Below are 17,774 nucleotides of genomic sequence, written 5' to 3' on the forward strand. Positions count from 1 at the left end.
TTTACGTTTAATTTTCATATGAAAATATATACAAGAATTATTTTGATATAAGTAGAAACGATCATAATTAAATATCTATTTTATAGAATTATCAAGATAAAACAATTCCGTTTTGAAGCGATTAGATTATCTTTCGTTTAGCTTTTCCTAGAAATTATTTTTTACTATAAGATAGAATGAAATTTTAAGAAGTAAAACAATTAAAAACGGACAAAAGTACGATGATTTTATACTTTCAAACAATAATATATATTCATAAAATCCTTTTCTACTTTATATTATGTTATATTATGTCATATATTTATAAAACACGGTAAAAGTTTATTTTAAATCAATGATAAAATGAAAAAGGCATTCAATTTTACACAATGGTATTCAAATACTTGACAGATTTTCAGTAGAGAAAATTAGGTCATCAATAGGTCGTCTTGACAGGTGAATAAAACTATTCAGGAAACACTATATAGCGGAAATTAAAGCGCTATAAATGAACACAACTCAAAAACACAAAAGTTAATTCCAGAAGATATAACAATATATATGATAATAGTGTAAATTTATCATACCATAAAACTAATTATATGTAAATAAAAAATTATAAATAATCCTATCGGTGAGATAAAACAAAAGAACATTACATTATTTAATCATATAGTGAACACAGATTCGTTGTTAGAATCAATGCCGCACTTGATCAAAGACTTATAAGAAATAAAATGATTTAAAATGATAAATGACAAACGATCTCACGTACCAAAAGAATATGAATGCCGTTCGAGCGCTGTCAAAGATATATGAAATGAAATGCTGCATAATAATCTAGAAGTAAAGAGAAATCAGAGAAGCTAAGGCGGTACACGCCATTTTTATCTGTGAAGTCTAAGCCGTCACGAGACAACCGATTGTACAACTCAATTGCTTTCGCGTTTTCGAACAGAAACCAAAAGAAATCATGTACCTACCTTCTCGTAAGGATACCCTGCAACACCGTTTTATTCCAATACTCGCATAAAAACCAGCCGATGTACACCAAAAACCACTGATAACGATCCACACAAATCCATCCACACATTCGACCAGCGCGCAACTGACTGAGCGCATACGGCGTCGACCTACGCCAGCGTAGCTAGTCCCAATTTTGATCCACCAATGAAACATAAGCGTAATATTATGAATATCTGCAGCAAATTGATATATAATTTTATAAAATATTTTTAATATTTAAAAAAAATTATTTAGTTATTTATCAAAAATATTACAATGATACAATAATTGTCATATATTATTTGCAAAAATGCACAAAAATATATTTTAATAATATAAATTGTTTAATATAAAATATATCTATCTATATTATTATTCAATACGAGTAAAAATAATTTTCTTCTATTATATTTTTTTTAAAAAAAGAAACAATCCATGATCGATAAAATATTCGAAAAAATTACTGTTTTTGAAAAATACTTTCCTTATAATTCTATAAAAATTTTGTAAATATTAAAAACTTTTCTGCAATAATGTTTAAAATACAAAAATATTTCTATGAAATTTTATTGAAACAAAAATATTTATTTTATTTTACATTATATATATTGTTTATGTATAAATGCATAATTTTTTAATTGACAATAATATAATTTTATTATAAAAATAAATAAAATTATCATATTAGCATAAAAAGATAGCTAATTTATATTTTTTTAAATGGATTTAAATGATCAAAACGTATGTGGTTACGGCTATACTTATACCTGCCCTGTAACAACCGGCGTAGGAATACAAGATAGCTTATGACATCACTAGTCCCGTTTACCCACATTCTGGACCGGGCACGCCCCATCCTTACTGTTAGTTATTATTATAAAAATTTTAAAACAACAGTTTATTAAAAATATAATTCATTTTAAATATTCAAGAAAGATTAAATATAGAAGTCATGTAAATAAGAAAAAGTATATATAGTATAAATAATTATATTTATATTTTTATTACGAATTATTATTTTCTTATAATCGATAGTGATCGATATTAATTAAAATTTTTATATAATATTTTTCAATTAAAGGATTAAAAAATGAAATATCTTTAATTATAATTTTTTTCGAGAATAACAATGTATTATATATATATATATATATATAAATATATATAATTAAATCTTTTTCTAATTTTTTTCTAATATAAAAGTAGTAACATAGTATTATAACAAAAATAAATTAAAAACAAATCACAGAAAATATAAATAGAAAGATAATGGAAAATGTATAATTTATACATATAACATGGCAGAAGTACATCATAATGTACATTTTACATCACTTAATAATTAGTATAAATATATTTAAATTATATACACATATAAGTTATGCTTTACGATCTTGACATGAATAATGTACAATATCGCCATTCGGATATCTCGCAAATGCACTGAAAAAATAATTTATATCTCAATTCATTTATATGATGATATTATTATCATTCAATATTGATATTAGATGTATACTAACCTCTGATTGCCGAATCTTTTTTTACAGACTGGACATATGTTAAATTCCGTCATAAGAACGCTTTGTGATTCATAATGCATACGTTGTTCTTGTACTTGCAAGTGTTCAGCATAAAGCAAACCTTTTAAGACTTGTATTCTTCGTTTAGCATTCAATTTTTCCTGTAAACTGACTTCTAAAAAATGCTTTATTCTACCTATAGAAACATTATCAGGCAAAATTTCTAATGCCTTTAATGGGTCTATTTTCGCTGCGTGTTCTTCGAGCAATCGAAGCGCCATTTCCAAATCAGGCTGTGCTGTTTTTTGAATTTCCGAACTACACCCTGATATGAATATGTACTATTTATTAATTTAAAATAAATATTATACTGGATATGATAAAATTTTACCTGCCATTAAATTTTCTTTATCATCAGGTTTCAATAATTGTTGAATAAGCATTACATAAACTTCATCAGCTCCATTAGATTGTTTTTGTTTATCTACATTTTCTTGACATAAAAATAAAATAATTGTATATATTTATAAATAAATATTTTTTAATATTTAAGCTAATACCTACTTTGATATCTAGTATATACTTTATTACAATATTCAATTGCTTTTGGTACATCATTAAGAAGACTAATATATATTGAAATAACTTGCTGATGACGTGCAAGTCGTTCAAGAATAATAGCGCGTTCTTCGAATAAATTATCGAATGGAAAATGAACTAATACTGTTTCAGGCATATAATGTTCAGATTTTTGTAAAAATTGTTGCAATTTTTGCCTAATATATTGAGCTGTTTGTTTTTCGGCTGGTGTAGCATTTTCACTCATACATGCTAAACATTTTTCTTTATATTGATGTATTAAAACATTATGGAATAAAAGATTAGTATCTTCCCAAACATGTACTACATGTTCTAAATATGTTATAACTAAGTCCTTATGACAACGAAGAAGATAATCCAATACTTTTGCTCTTGGTAATTGTTCGACTTCCTAGAATTACAAACGCAATTTATAAAAAAATTACAAAATATTATCCGATATATATTACCTGTATATCTTCTATGAAAATTCGAAGTCCTTGTTCTGGATCTTCATTTAAGACCCAACCAGCAAATTTTAAAATTAAATCTATATAATCTTTACCAAGGTGCTGCAAGTATTGTATTGTTCTTGCAGTACCTTTTAGACTAGAATCATTTTCTTTTGCATGTTTTTCAAGAAGTTCTAATGCTTTCCTGTGTTGTCCTTTAGTTTGATATAATATAATAAGTTCAGGATATTTTTGATGCATTAATAAAGTTTTTTCAGCTTCTGCCAAATGACAATGATTTAATCTGAGTAATGGTGCTACCAATGCATCAGTGGTCTATAAAAGAATTTTATAAATTGCATAAATATAATTAAATGATTAAAATTATAGCTATTCATTATTGTAAATTACCTGCAAATAACATTTTAATAAAGTTGTGTCTATTATTTTTAATAGCTGTTCTGTGGCTACTGCTGTCATATTTTTTTCTCTTTCTATCAGAGATTTTTCTTTGATATTATCTTTATCCTTGGTTTTTGAATCTCCCATTAACTTATGTCTAACTTCAGTAAGAAAAACTATTAATGCACGTAGACCTTTTTCTAAATCATGGTCTTGAAGCTTGGGTAATGTTGGATCACTGACTTCAGGATTATTACTAGATGGTGTAACTAAATCAGGAAATAACATAATTACTTCATATGGATCTGTTCCTATTTTCAAAAACTGATCCATTGCTTCTTGAAATCTTTTACTACGGAATAGATGATGAGCATATAATGTTTGAATTTTATATATTTGTTTCACTTTTTCCTCCTCGGATATATCTGACAAACTCTAAAATAAATTTTATTTTAAAATTTTACTAGAATGAAAGAAAAGAAACAATAAAATATATTATCAACATACAGTTAATTTCAATGCCAATTGAAATTGAGTTTGTTCAAGTAATGTTCTAATTTGATGTGTTACATCAACTGCTTTCACACACCAAACATGACTAATTGATGCAACAAAAACTTTTCCCTGTTTACATCTATATATAAGCCTAGCTTTGTTTAAATCCTTTATTGTTTGTATGTGCAAACAACCTTCTGTGGTATATACTTCTAATCTATCATGTACAATTCCAAGTAGATAAGGATCATCCCAAGCTAAAATAATTCAATTTATATAATATTTGCATATTCAAAAAAAAGCATTATATATAAAAAAAAGCATAAATATTCTTAATTATTATTAAGTAATTGAGATATATTTATAAACATTATAAACATATTTTATACCTATTGCACTTGGTGTATCAGACCATTTTACTGGATTATGCTGAATTAATTCCCCTCTAGTATCCATAACAAATGATTGAGAATCTTTTCCCAATACAAATGAATTATCAGATAATTTTGTGACACTTGGTTCAGGAGATTTTCCAGTTGGAAATAATTCTTTAGTTTTTCCATTTAAATCCAATATTGTATATGATAATCCACGAAAACCCAAAACTAATGTTTCACCACACCTTTGAAATAATTAAAACATTTTTTTTATGTATAATTAAATAATAAATTATTAAAAATAAATTATTCTATAAAGCATATAATATGTACCAAGATAATTCACGTGGTATATCTGGCACAGTTAATTCAAGATCATTAAATGTTTCAAATTTTTTTCCTTTTGATTTATATAACAGTAGCTTACGTTTCACAACAACACATAAGTGTACAATTGTGTGTTTTTCACCATTTATGATTTGATTTGGTTTTACATCTAAACTGAACAATGTAGCACCACGAGTTTTTTGTAATTGATATAATTGTTGAAAGTTTAAAGAGTTTAAATCATGAACACATATTATATTATCTATAAAAAGATATAAATAAATTACATATTCTATTATTAATTTTAAAAATTAATTAATAAAAATACCTGTTAAAATTATCAGTAAATTATATTCTGGTACAACATCTATCTGTGTAATACGCTTTTTGTTAAAATTTTTACTATGACGTAACAATTCTAATTTGTGATTATCATCTGATACAGAAGGTACATTATACATAAGAAGATGACCTTCTCTTGTTCCAATCAATAAATTATCATCTATAATATTTTATTATTATTCACTATACTTAGACATTTATATAAAATAATATTAGAAATAAATATTAAATAATTTTAAATTCATTTTTCGAAAAAGCAACAAAAAAAATTTTACATATAAAAAAAAAGAGAAATATTTGCATAAAACTATAGATTTAGAATTAAAAACATTTCATTATTGAAGGTTATGTGTCTCGTACCATACGCAGCCATAGACTCTATTTGAACAGATATATTTAATATTGATGTTTCTTCATAAGCGTCATGCATTTTAACGTTATTTATTATTTATTTTTCTATAAATCCACAAAATAAAGAAATAATTTCATTAATATTAATAATGAATTACAATCAGATTTCAAACAAGTTGATATTTCAACTTCAACTATTGACTTGCATGTTCAAATAAATTGATATTAAGTAAACTGACTATTAGTAAAAGATAGTTTTATATATATATATATGTAATATTGCTATCTTTAGATATTAAGTATATAAAAAAAATTTTATATTGATTCGTATATATAAAAAAAAATTAAATTTAATAATCATAAATTTTTATGTAATTATAGTTCTTAAATATTTTTTAAAAACTATATAAATGAAACTATATAAATGAATATAAATTTTTAATAAAAAAAAAAAATTAATCATAAATTATTATATCTAATTATAATGTACAAATAAAAAATTTTAATTACATGTTTTTTATTAAAATATTACTATTCTATTTATATTTAATTAATATAAACAAAATATATTTAATTATATTTTATGTATTTATAATACTTATAAAATAAATATTAAATAGATTAATATAATTTTTACAAAATATTAAAAAATATTATATATTATTTAAATAACAAAATAAACAAGACAGAAAATGTACTTATTACAAATAGAATATACAGAGAGAATATACAGAGTTAACATTCAATGCATGTTTTTCCTTTATTTCGGGACAGTAGGAATCTCTTACTTATTTTTGTTTTATTCTCAATTATTGATTCGATTTAGAATAAGATTAGAATAAAATTGATAATGATTGGAATTGAAACTAAATTTTAATATAAAATTACAAATAAAAGATAAAATTCTATTATTAAATATAGATTATAGATTATAATTGTAAATATATGATATTTATACATGATTATATTTATTAAAATTAGAAATATAAATATTATAAATATTAAAATAGTTTATATAATTATATTTTGAGAGTTAGAAATAAAGGTGAAAAATCTATATTTTTTATATTGAAGATTAAGATATATTATAACTTTAAAAGAAAAATTATAATAATATATTTAATTGATATCCCTCATCTGGCGCCAAAAATAAGTAAAAAAAATAATAGAACAGAGAAAAATTATAAAATCAATACATTCTTTGAAGTATTGCAAATCAAATTCAAATAATAAAAACAAAGAAACAAAATAATAGGAGAAGGATAGAGATAAAATAAGTAATTGAAAATCATTTTTTAAATGCCAAAAATATCTTTTTAAAAACAAGAGATAAAGTTGAATAAGAATTGATAACCAACGCTATCTTTTGAATGCTTCTAAAAAGATAATTCTTAAAAAATACATCTGATATTTAAGAGATGTCGCTGATTTTATAATTTTTATTCTGTATTTATACTAATTTCTTTTCTTATATTTGTGTTTCATTTGCAAGAATTTTGAAGATGGCATTGATTCTCGAATTTTTTTTTGATTGATTATGTGTATTATGTGTAAATTTATTCGTTTAAGAAACAGTTTCGCAATCTAATTAATTTTATAATAATTATATTATATTATGTTATAATTAATTTTTTGTTCTTTATCTAAGTTATCGATTAAAAGTTTTAAGTTTACTTGATACAATTTTTATATATTGTAAGTATGTATATAATTATATTTTATTTAAATTTATTGTATAAGGAATATATATATATATATATATATATATATATATATATATATATATTTATATAGATAAATCTTTTTTTTATATGTCAATAAATACTATATAATTACTATTACTATATTGTTATTAATAGCAATATATATAAATATATAAAAAATTTTATAAAATGATTATATTATATTTTTGTGTTATAAAAATATAATTTTTAATTCATAAATAATATTTAATTCATACATGAATCTATTATTATATCAAATCTAAATTAGAAATCGTATCATGATTTTTTGTGCGATTAGAACATGAGACATTTTCGATTATATTCGTTTTTCATGATGATATAATTCAATTTTTCATTATAACATAATGTTTTTTAATTAATATTTTTACATGTTATATAGAAATTGAAATAAAAATGTCAAATTCGCTTGTAAGAAAAGGACTTGAATTAATGGGTTGTGAAAAAAGCATAAAACAAGGTATAAGTCTTAATTTGTATAGGTTATAAATTTATATATCATGTGATATCTACATAAAATTTTTATTTATAGAAAGAAAGAAAAGAAAACATATAAAATATAAAGGTACACTGGATCTAATTCCCCCCAAACACAGGATATTATCTAAAAATGATAAAACAGGTATCTATAATTTTTAAAATAAAATATTATATAATCATAAAATAATCAATTATTTTTATTTCGACTTATAAAACATAAATATTTTTAAAGATCTCGGTACAATTCTTGGACGATCAAGTAAAGTAACTGTCTATGAAACTCAAAAAAAATTAGCTGCACAAAAAGATTCTACAGATACAAATATACAGAGACTCTTAATACTTAGTAATAATCGTCTTGATCCAAATACAACAAATAAGGTATTCATATTTTTATAAATTTTAAATTATTTGAAAAATAAATTTTAATAAAAAAGTTTAATAATAGTTATTGGAGAGGGCTTTGAAAAAGAAATATATTCCAGAAGTAAAGAAACCTAAAGAACCTGAAACCACTGTATTTACTGAAGAGGATTTCAAAAAGTTTGAGAAAGAATATATGGATCAGTAATAAGTAAATTATATATTTATATTTCTTACGTTATCTTAGTTAAACAAGATTATTTGAAAAAAATATTAAATTTACTTAATAAATCTTATTTGATATTATGATATGATATTTATTATGAATACTTTATCATAAAGTAATATCATATTTTTTTATATATTTATATTTATTAATATTTAATCTATTATTATAAATTTTTAATTATAAAATGTTTAATAGCGATCGTAAGAAGGGTAAAGTGATATTAATTGTGACTTGTATTTTATTTCTGTATTATACTATATGGGTTATTGGCTTACCATTTATTGATGATGACAGAATACGATCATTTTTTGGTTCTTACAATATTGCATTAATGTTTCCTGCTATTTTGGGCTTATGTTTCATTGGTGGATTAATATTATTTACTATTTATCATGTTAAGCCATATTATTCAATTTATAAATCAAATAAAACTCATGAATCATAATATTTATGTAGACAGAATTTTATTGTATACTAATAATTCTTGTTATAAAACATTTACATTGTATGTTTTATTATTGATTAAATAAGGAAATTAATATGACTTACGTAATATTATTTATAATACGTAGTTAGTTTAAGATAACCTATTCTAAGCTACGATATAAATAATGTAAATGATATAAAATGTCTTCAAAAAAATGGTTTGTGATTGGTATTTCGGGTGCAACATGTAGTGGAAAAACTTCTTTAACTACCCAACTTCATCAAGAGTTAAAAAACTCAATAGTGTTACACCAAGATAATTATTTCTTGTCGAAAAATGATCCACGGCATGTATTGGTAAAAGAACTTAATCATTTTAATTGGGAATTAATAACTAGTATGGATATGGACCAAATGTATTCGGATATTTTACAATTAATCGAATCTTTTCCGAATGAAAATAATCCTTCCGAAATGGTCAACAAAAATATATTAATATTAGATGGATTTTCACTTTTTAAATGTAAGGTTATTTCAAATTTATGTGATCGTAAATATTTTATAACATTAAACAAAGAACAATGTTGGGAAAGAAGGAAAGAAAGAAAATACGATCCACCAGATGTTCCTGGTTATTTTGAAAAAGTTGTATGGCCAGAACATATAAAACACAAAGATGAATTAATGAAAGACGATGATTTGTGTAATACAATAACATTCATTGATGGATCAAAAAGTAAAAACGAGATATTTGAAATAATTTTTAATGAAATAAAAAAATTATTATCATAAGATTTTAATTATTATTATATGTTAAAGGAAAAACTACAATAAATACCATAAATTAATTAATTTTAAATATTTAACTAACAATTAACAAAAAATGATGTTACAAGTCAACTTCAAAAAGAAGTATGTGTTATACTACATTCCAGAATATTTAATATAAATTAAAATTTTTAATATTTTTGTTAATAATCTAAATTATTTTTCTTAAATATTTTTTTTATTAAGTTTGAGATAAATAATTCCTAATAATAAATCTTGTATAATAAATTTTGTATACGAATGGATAACTGATTTTTATTGAACTGAAAAATGTAATAGTCTTATACTTACCTAATATAATAATGCATTAAGTATTTCTTATTTTTTTTTTTTTCATAAATGATAAATAAACTTGTATTTGTTCACCTTTCATTTTGTGAGAAATATATATATATATACATATTTCATTGTTATATTACCCATATTAATGAATTTTTATGAATTTCTATAGAAATGCCCATATATTAAGTTAAAAAATCAGAAATGATGGATTTTAAATGTATATGAAAATACACGTGTATATGAAAATACATGGGAGATATTGCATGTATTAAGAAATTCAAAATTTATATACTTAACATTTGTTTAATGAGTATTGAATCATTTTAGCTTGATAACTTGGTTTTTTTCACAATAACAAATATTAATATTTTTATAGAATACTTACAACAATATGCAAATTAGAAATTTTTAATCAAAATATTTTTGCAGTATTTTTATATTGCAAAATCAATTAATTAAATTCATTTTCTTTTACATTCTTTTACATAATTCCTACAAAATTTTTTTGTTGCCAGGCTAATGTTTGATATTTGATATTTTCATGAATATACACGTGTATTTATTAAATAGGAATTTCTATAAAAAATTGTGATAATTTTGCAATATATCACAATATTCTAACTACAACATGTACAATATTTTCTTTTTTGCATTGCATATAAAGCCTGCTTCAGATGTTAAGTAATTATTAAAGAAATAATTTTTAATTTTGTTTCATATGCATAGTATATTTTGTACAAAAATTAATTGTATAAGACTTAGAAAATAAAATATATTTGAACTGGTAACTCCTTCACAGACACACTTTATAACTTACAATATATCAATCAGCCTTTAGTTTTAGACAAATCCAGAAAGGGTACATATATGATTTATTATAAAAAGGACATTTTATAATTTTTCATATCTTTTGTTACTTTTACTACTTCAATAGCTTATAATTCCATATAATGACAAATAGTAATGTTTTTTTTTTTTGTTTTGTACAAAATAGATTATGTTTAGCCAAATTTCGGACATCCATCTTCATCCAAAACAGGCTTCTAAATGTTCAAGTCCTTGCTTTCAACAAGATTTGCTTCATTTTTTCTTTTTTTTTAATAAAGATAACGCACAACGACGTGTATATGTTACATGGAATAGTTGCTATGTTTAGATTGACCTTGCACATTTGTTACATTTGTTGGAGCAGGACCAGCTGTCTGATCATCTTGATCATTCTGTCCACAAGCTTTTCGAACATATTGAGGTGTAAGAACAACTTCTTCCTCCATTTCAAGAACTCGTTTATCCAATTCCATACACGCTGCCATTTCTTTTTCTAGTTTTGCTAACATTTGTGGCGAATTGTATTTTTCTGGATCATCATGAAATACTACCATACCATCTTTTTGATTGATTGTTGCAAAAATCTCACCATCTTCTATCTAAGATTATAAATATAAAATACTTTTATATAATATTTGAATATATATTATATAAAATATGTTATTAATAAATATTACTAATAAATTTACCATATTTAATATATATTTTTCTGCATCAGCAGGTCCAGACAACTGAACTCTGCTAGCCACATCACTTAAGCTAAGAGTTAAAAAAGTTTTTGTCAACCTTTGTATGTTTTTTTTATATAAATAGCTCAGCACTTGTTTCACCAATCCTATATTATGGTCTCTTGTAAATAATTGTTGATACTTGGTAATAATATTTTGCACCTCTTCACAACTATTCATTTGATAAGCTGTAGCCAATTCTTGATACTGTTGACCCAATGGTTTCATGTACCTATTAACCACTTGACTCGTGTACCTAGGTAAATTTAAAACTTTTCCATGCAGTATTAAAGAGACCAAAATATATTTTTTATAGGCCTCTAACATAATGTAACTAACTGCCATGGCAGGTGTTGTTACACACACTTCGAAAAAGTATAATGCTCTGTCATAATTTTTTAATGCTGTATATATCATACCACCATAATAATAATAAAGTAAAAAGTATTTTGAATCAAACTGTCCTTCTTCTTGATTGATACCAGTAACATCTATATCGAGAAATTCAAGTGCTGGCTTAAAACACTTAGAAAGAAGACATAGTTGACAAAGATCTGCATGTATTGAAGTAAGCTGACTATCAAATAGTTGTATTTTACGTATTGCACGGCATAAAAGTTCAATACCACGCAATGGTATTTGTAATTCAACCAATGTTTGGGTAAATAAATGACATAATTCTGCATCTGTAATAAAAATTATAAATAAAATAAAAATATTTTTATAATTTCAATATTTATAAAAAAAAAAAGAGAGAAAATATAAATCTTACATATATCAGAAGCAAATCTAACTTGTTCTCCATTACAACCAATAATAAATTCCTGAACCTGACTAAATAGTGGTTTATAAGCATCAGCATTGTTTGAACCATTAGGATTAGGCAGTGAAAATTTTACACATAATACTGCCAAAATACCTAATGAATGTTCTTGCAAATTTAAGGTTTCCAAAACATTATCTAAGTGTTGTCCATTTTTTATTAGAACATCTGTACTTTTACTTATTATTTCGGATAGCTCCCTAAAGTTACCTATGAAACATAAGATAATTAAATAATATAGTTTAATAACTAATATAAAAATATTAACATAATAATAATAATGATATAAAAATAATAATTTACTTGCAAAATATTGATTAAAGAAATATTTTTTTTATTAATGCCGAAAATTTTAAGAAAATAATTCATATGGCGCTATGAGAAATATTTAGAATTTGATTATAAATAAATTTAATATAGAAATTATTTTAATATAGAAATTAATTTATATATGACCTGAATAAAATCAGATTGAAGAATTATTGGATAACAGAATGAGAAAATATTGTGAATTCAAATCTTATTTTTTAAAAAAAGGATTATTTCAAAGCAATGCAAAATGTTCTTCCTTAGAATAATTCTTAGAGGTTAGGTACGTGAGAATGTAATGAAGATCTGAACATCTGTCGCACCTTGTTTTGAGAGTGTCCGCACATTATTTACAAATAGCTCCAATGCTGATGCCATTACTGCAAATGGTTTCTTCTCATCACCACCTTTGGTCGGTGGTGAACCGTATTTACAGGAATTATTTTCGTGAACAAACGATCACTTAAGATGACGTTTTGAAAGAGGCACCCGGAATGCTCTGAAGCATGTTACGAAAATAGCCGGTTGCATCGAACTCCCTCTTTTATGTTATGGGTCACACAAAATTTGAATTGAAATATATTCAAATAAATATATTTTCTTTACAAATTTAAATCCTATATTAATTTTTTAATTACATGTGTGTGAGAATCATTATAAATTGAAAATATATTTAATATATATATACATTATATGAAGTAAAATTTTGTATCTATTGCTTTAAAAATTATAATCTTATGATTAATCAATAATGATTATTTTAAATACTGTATTGTACTAATATTTGTAAAAAATTAAAATAAATATTTAAATATATACGTGCACCTTATTTTAAATACATATACTTATCTTATATAAATAAAAAAGAAATTTTATATATCATTAATTTAATGGTTGCTAGGATATTAACGATTTCTAACAATTCTAAAAATAGAATAAGGCAAAGTGTTTTCACTATAATATCTTTGAATTAAAATTCAATTAGCTTGTATTTTCACTTTTTTTTATTCTTAAACAGGAAAAAAAGCATTAAATATTTTTTTATTATGTCAAATATAATATATAACGAACTCTGGAAAAGTGCACAAATTGCTTTGGAGGAACTTCTTCAAGTGGATACAACTTTGCAAAATGCTAAACCGCAAAAAGATCGTAAGAAAATTCATAATGCGATTTCAGAATTATATGTAAGATATATTATTATCTATAATAAATTAGAACTATGTTACGATCAAATAATTCAACCACAAAAACGATTATTGATAAAAAAAATGGTAATTTCATGTCTCGGAAGAATTTTAGAATTAAAACATGAATTAGTCGAGATAGATATTTCAGAGTACAATTATTTTGATGATATTCTAATAAAATTAAATGTTACTCCGCAAGAAATTGAAATTCAAATACCCAGATATTTTAAACGCGAACGTTTACAAGAAATTAAGGAAAAACGAAATTATATAGAAAATACATTGAAAAATATGGATATTTTAGATAAAACAATTATACCAAAAAAGATGACTGAATTGGAAGCAATAAAGCTTATACAGGTAAAAATTTTTTAAAATAAAGGAGAAAATTATCTTTCTATAATTATATAAGAAAATTATATAAGAATATCTTGAAAATTATCAATATATAATAAAACGAAAATATTCGAATGCTTACATTTTGAACTATTTTTAACAAGTATATATATATAAAACATAATTTAATTTCATATAAAATATTTTTATTATAAATTATCGATAAAATATATTGAACTCTTGTCACAGAATTATTCGAAAACTTGAAATAATGTAAGCGTATGAAATATATTTCTCTCATATACGTAATATATATTTATCTATTATTTATATAAATATTAGGCTCATGAACGTGCTAGGCAAGATCGATTAAAATTTCAATTTATGAAAGAAATTCGTCAAATAAAAGACAAATCTGCAATTAAAGCAGAAACAGAGATAAAAAACGAGCCGAACGAAACAATAGCTGCGATAAAAATTCAAAAAATTTGGAGAGGATATCTAACTAGATTCAAAATTCGGAAAAGATGTCTCGAAGAAATGTTGTTAATTGGTATTTTTTTTATTAAAGTAATAAAATAATTAGGAAAAACAAATATATAAACAAATAAAATATATGAATTATACATATTATTTTTAAAGGTATGCTTCAACCGAGTCAAGAAATTACTGAAAACGTCAAACAAGTTGAAAGGGTCAAAGAAGAAAGATATGAGAAACAAATAAAGTATCAAGAATTATACGAAAATTTAATGGTTACAACTAAAGAAAGGATACATAAAGAGAAGAGCGCTATAATAGAGGAAAATATAAGAACTGAAGTTCGAAATTGGATAAAAACTTATTTCCAACAAACAGGAAAAATTCCTGATTTGCCATCTGCAGAAAGTGGTGGATCCAGAATCATATTTAGCAGACAAGTAAAATTAATATTTACATTTATATAATATATATATATATATTTTGAAATTAAATAATTGTGCTGATTTTTTTTAAGGAAACTGAAAGTACCATAAGTAAATCAACAGCAGTATCATCAAAGGAATCCAAAAAATCTAAAAGATTAAAATTAAAAAAAGATAATAATGCTGAACAATCAGAAGATGAAACTGAACAAGGTTTCAAATCAATCCCTTCTAATTTTTTATCAGAATTAGTACATGCTAATCAAGAATATCAAGAAATATGGAAAAATAAAGATGAAAGTATGAATGCAGCACAGTTGCCATATTTAGATATGATAGAGAATGAAATGATTAATAAAGTAGAAAATGAAGTTCGTATTACAGTTGATCAAGCACTCAGAGGTAAATTTTAAGATCAATATATATATATAGCAAAATGCTTTTATAAATTTATATTATATTTCAAGGCGATATTGAAACACTACAAAATGCATTAGATAGAGATAAAGGCAAACGCCCTAAAAAAAGTCAAAAAAGAATTCGCCGTAGTACAAAAAAAAATAAAAAGAGAAAAGAGAAGGATTTGACACCTGATAGAACAACAGAATCTTTATTTGAAGAATTATTAACTCAAGGAATTATTAAACTTCATAAAGAAATTCCACTTAATGATTTTAAAGGCGAAAAATCTTTCTTAAACTATAATTTAAAAGAGAAGAAGATAGAATCTTTGCCAACACTTGGTTAAGTGTTCAATATTAATTTAAACTTATTAACTTATATTTCTTATTATTTCTCATTCTCATTTTAATTTATTAAATAATCTTTTAAAAATATGAATCTTTTAAATAATCTTCTAAATCATATTAATTTTATTAACAGGAGATATAAGACAACTGATAGCTGAATATTGTATTCTTCCTTTGGGAGACAATACTCTTAGAGAACTTACACCATTAATAAGATCAATATTAATAGCAGGTCCACATGGTAGTGGTAAAAAAATGCTAGTAAATGCAATTTGCACAGAACTTGGAGCTACATTATTTGACATTACACCAGCTAACATTGCTGGAAAATATCCTGGTAAATCAGGATTAATTATGCTTATGCATTTGATATTAAAGGTAAGAAGAATGAAATAAAAATAATTACATGAATTATAGTAATTTTATATTTCTTTATATATAAAGGTATCTCGTTTGCTTCAACCATCAGTGATATTCATGGAAGGGGCAGAAAAACCATTTGTAAAAAAAATTCTAAAAACAGATAAAACTGATCCAAAACGTTTAAAAAGAGATCTTCCCAAATTAGTAAAAAGTATTACAAATGAAGATAAAGTGATTCTTATTGGAACTTCAAGTTCACCATGGGATGGAGACCAAAAACTTTTATATCAAACTTATGATAAAATTATATATATTCCTAGACCAGATTATGGAACTATGTCTCTTATATGGAAAGATTTATTATACAAAGTATGATTTTATTAATTTAAATTGTATTAGACATTAAATTTTTATTAAAAAATATACAATATAATATACATAATAATAATATACATAATATACATAATATACATAATAATACATAATAATAAAATAATAGTTTTTATTATGTATTATTAGATATATATTTATATTTATAGCATTCTGGAATTAATAGACAATTTGATACAACTATTATGACTAAAATTTGTGATGGTTTTACTATTGGCACTGTATTAGCGTCAATTAATGAGGTATTGGCGGAAAAATTATTATCATCATATATAATAATATAATTATTATATATAACATTTTTTATAATATTTTCTTCTAATAATTATATATAAATATGATAATTCAGGTAATGACTACAAAACGAATAATGCAATTAAGAACTCATCCATTGACACACGGAGAATTAATAAATGCGTTGAGCTCAAAAGATCCAGTTTTTTGCGAAGAAGAATCCGCGTTTTTAGGTTTGTATACGTATGCTCTATGAAATAATATTAATCTTTTATTTACGATAATTCTGATTGTAGCATGGCTTTCAAAAACTCCTATAAATCGTAAAAAACAACGAGCACTTGAATTGGAGCTTCAAAACTTGAAAGAAGAAAATGAAAAAAAGAAAAAAAAGGAAAAAGATCTTCGTAAATAAATTTATATATAATAATTATATATAATTATTTATATTTAATATAATATTTATATAATTAATAAAATTAATTAATAATCAATTATTATTAATTAATAATCAATAAAAATAATTAATAATATATATAATAAAAAAGTAATATAATAAAATAATAATAATAAAAATATGAATAAATAAAATTTAAATAATAAATAAATATGAATAAATACGAAGTTTTGTTATTTTTCTAATTTGCTAATTTTTATAATTTTATGATTATTCAATCTTATTTTACAGATCTTCGTCACTGTTTATCGAGCTCTTGCAAAAATGCAAAATTTATTTA

General features: G+C 23.2%; 7 protein-coding genes and 1 long non-coding RNA gene across 19 annotated transcripts in view; 5 read left to right on the top strand and 3 right to left on the bottom strand.

Annotated features, from left to right (window-relative positions):
- Positions 1–1,094, bottom strand: part of beta-Spec (spectrin beta chain) — a 28,125-nt gene extending 27,031 nt beyond the window's left edge. For all 9 annotated transcript variants that reach the window (XM_086905920.1, XM_086905907.1, XM_086905914.1 and 6 more), the window contains exon 1: positions 963–1,094. The gene's annotated coding sequence lies outside the window, so the exon portion shown is untranslated. The remainder of the gene's footprint in view (positions 1–962) is intronic.
- LOC147658791 (uncharacterized) lies at positions 647–1,364 on the top strand. The gene is made up of 2 exons (XR_015291512.1): positions 647–853; positions 938–1,364. It is a non-coding gene; the product is annotated as an uncharacterized LOC147658791 (long non-coding RNA).
- An 887-nt stretch (positions 1,365–2,251) lies between these two features.
- On the bottom strand, positions 2,252–6,072 carry Vps39 (vacuolar protein sorting 39). 3 transcript variants are annotated; one of them, XR_015291509.1, is made up of 11 exons: positions 5,842–6,068; positions 5,468–5,641; positions 5,146–5,401; positions 4,825–5,057; positions 4,448–4,692; positions 3,950–4,375; positions 3,557–3,874; positions 3,072–3,498; positions 2,903–3,000; positions 2,508–2,832; positions 2,252–2,427 (listed from the first exon to the last, which is right to left on the bottom strand). XR_015291509.1 is itself a non-coding variant. In XM_003690162.4 (11 exons), exons 1-11 carry the CDS (start codon positions 5,909–5,911, stop codon positions 2,364–2,366), a joined length of 2,640 nt encoding a protein of 879 aa, XP_003690210.1. In that variant the 5' UTR covers positions 5,912–6,072; the 3' UTR covers positions 2,252–2,363. The 3 variants fall into 3 exon arrangements, 1 of the variants encoding a protein (XP_003690210.1); XR_015291511.1 differs by having other exon boundaries at positions 2,508–2,848; positions 2,899–3,000; XM_003690162.4 differs by having other exon boundaries at positions 2,899–3,000; positions 5,842–6,072.
- A 911-nt stretch (positions 6,073–6,983) lies between these two features.
- Positions 6,984–9,190, top strand: LOC100866715 (active regulator of SIRT1). Its single transcript, XM_012490662.3, has 5 exons — positions 6,984–7,527; positions 7,957–8,034; positions 8,107–8,196; positions 8,287–8,435; positions 8,503–9,190. The coding sequence occupies exons 2-5, from the start codon at positions 7,971–7,973 to the stop codon at positions 8,623–8,625; spliced, it is 426 nt and encodes a 141-aa protein (XP_012346116.1). The 5' UTR covers positions 6,984–7,527; positions 7,957–7,970; the 3' UTR covers positions 8,626–9,190.
- Positions 8,831–9,190, top strand: LOC147658792 (uncharacterized). Its single transcript, XM_086905974.1, has one exon. It carries the CDS (start codon positions 8,831–8,833, stop codon positions 9,089–9,091), a length of 261 nt encoding a protein of 86 aa, XP_086762100.1. The 3' UTR covers positions 9,092–9,190.
- Positions 9,191–9,273: 83 nt separating this feature from the next.
- On the top strand, positions 9,274–10,302 carry Nrk1 (nicotinamide riboside kinase). The gene has a single exon (XM_012490600.3). It carries the CDS (start codon positions 9,274–9,276, stop codon positions 9,862–9,864), a length of 591 nt encoding a protein of 196 aa, XP_012346054.2. The 3' UTR covers positions 9,865–10,302.
- A 580-nt stretch (positions 10,303–10,882) lies between these two features.
- CSN3 (COP9 signalosome subunit 3) lies at positions 10,883–13,423 on the bottom strand. The gene is made up of 4 exons (XM_031919963.2): positions 13,194–13,423; positions 12,511–12,771; positions 11,700–12,424; positions 10,883–11,609 (listed from the first exon to the last, which is right to left on the bottom strand). Exons 1-4 carry the CDS (start codon positions 13,246–13,248, stop codon positions 11,313–11,315), a joined length of 1,338 nt encoding a protein of 445 aa, XP_031775823.2. The 5' UTR covers positions 13,249–13,423; the 3' UTR covers positions 10,883–11,312.
- A 377-nt stretch (positions 13,424–13,800) lies between these two features.
- Positions 13,801–17,452, top strand: LOC100866832 (dynein regulatory complex subunit 11). 2 transcript variants are annotated; one of them, XM_031919865.2, is made up of 10 exons: positions 13,801–14,420; positions 14,739–14,949; positions 15,039–15,316; positions 15,394–15,703; positions 15,769–16,044; positions 16,184–16,428; positions 16,495–16,782; positions 16,953–17,045; positions 17,153–17,270; positions 17,334–17,452. In XM_031919865.2, exons 1-10 carry the CDS (start codon positions 13,917–13,919, stop codon positions 17,450–17,452), a joined length of 2,442 nt encoding a protein of 813 aa, XP_031775725.2. In that variant the 5' UTR covers positions 13,801–13,916. The 2 variants fall into 2 exon arrangements, 1 of the variants encoding a protein (XP_031775725.2); XR_015291536.1 differs by lacking the exon at positions 17,334–17,452 and having other exon boundaries at positions 16,913–17,045.
- The last annotated feature ends 322 nt before the right edge of the window (positions 17,453–17,774 follow it).

This window comes from Apis florea, unplaced genomic scaffold, assembly GCF_048593485.1.
Source record: "Apis florea isolate Af1SG1 unplaced genomic scaffold, ASM4859348v1 contig_1615_pilon, whole genome shotgun sequence".
Classification (NCBI taxonomy): Eukaryota; Metazoa; Arthropoda; class Insecta; order Hymenoptera; family Apidae; genus Apis; species Apis florea.

What these genes read in the sequence shown, in the direction of transcription:
- Nrk1 (XM_012490600.3), top strand. Translation starts at nt 9,274, where the DNA reads ATGTCTTCAAAAAAATGGTTTGTGATTGGTATTTCGGGTGCAACATGT.
- CSN3 (XM_031919963.2), bottom strand. Translation starts at nt 13,248, where the DNA reads ATGGCATCAGCATTGGAGCTATTTGTAAATAATGTGCGGACACTCTCA. An exon ending in GCGGACACTCTCAAAACAAG is followed by an intron (nt 12,772 to 13,193) that starts GTGCGACAGATG and finishes TATGTTTCATAG; the next exon opens with GTAACTTTAGGGAGCTATCC. An exon ending in AAAAATATATATTAAATATG is followed by an intron (nt 11,610 to 11,699) that starts GTAAATTTATTA and finishes TTATAATCTTAG; the next exon opens with ATAGAAGATGGTGAGATTTT.
- Vps39 (XM_003690162.4), bottom strand. Translation starts at nt 5,911, where the DNA reads ATGCATGACGCTTATGAAGAAACATCAATATTAAATATATCTGTTCAA. An exon ending in TTTACTGATAATTTTAACAG is followed by an intron (nt 5,402 to 5,467) that starts GTATTTTTATTA and finishes ATCTTTTTATAG; the next exon opens with ATAATATAATATGTGTTCAT. An exon ending in TGATACACCAAGTGCAATAG is followed by an intron (nt 4,693 to 4,824) that starts GTATAAAATATG and finishes GAATTATTTTAG; the next exon opens with CTTGGGATGATCCTTATCTA.
- LOC100866715 (XM_012490662.3), top strand. Translation starts at nt 7,971, where the DNA reads ATGTCAAATTCGCTTGTAAGAAAAGGACTTGAATTAATGGGTTGTGAA. An exon ending in TGAAAAAAGCATAAAACAAG is followed by an intron (nt 8,035 to 8,106) that starts GTATAAGTCTTA and finishes TTTTATTTATAG; the next exon opens with AAAGAAAGAAAAGAAAACAT. An exon ending in ATCTAAAAATGATAAAACAG is followed by an intron (nt 8,197 to 8,286) that starts GTATCTATAATT and finishes ATATTTTTAAAG; the next exon opens with ATCTCGGTACAATTCTTGGA.
- LOC100866832 (XM_031919865.2), top strand. Translation starts at nt 13,917, where the DNA reads ATGTCAAATATAATATATAACGAACTCTGGAAAAGTGCACAAATTGCT. An exon ending in TATTAGCGTCAATTAATGAG is followed by an intron (nt 17,046 to 17,152) that starts GTATTGGCGGAA and finishes ATGATAATTCAG; the next exon opens with GTAATGACTACAAAACGAAT. An exon ending in AGAAGAATCCGCGTTTTTAG is followed by an intron (nt 17,271 to 17,333) that starts GTTTGTATACGT and finishes TTCTGATTGTAG; the next exon opens with CATGGCTTTCAAAAACTCCT.
- LOC147658792 (XM_086905974.1), top strand. Translation starts at nt 8,831, where the DNA reads ATGTTTAATAGCGATCGTAAGAAGGGTAAAGTGATATTAATTGTGACT.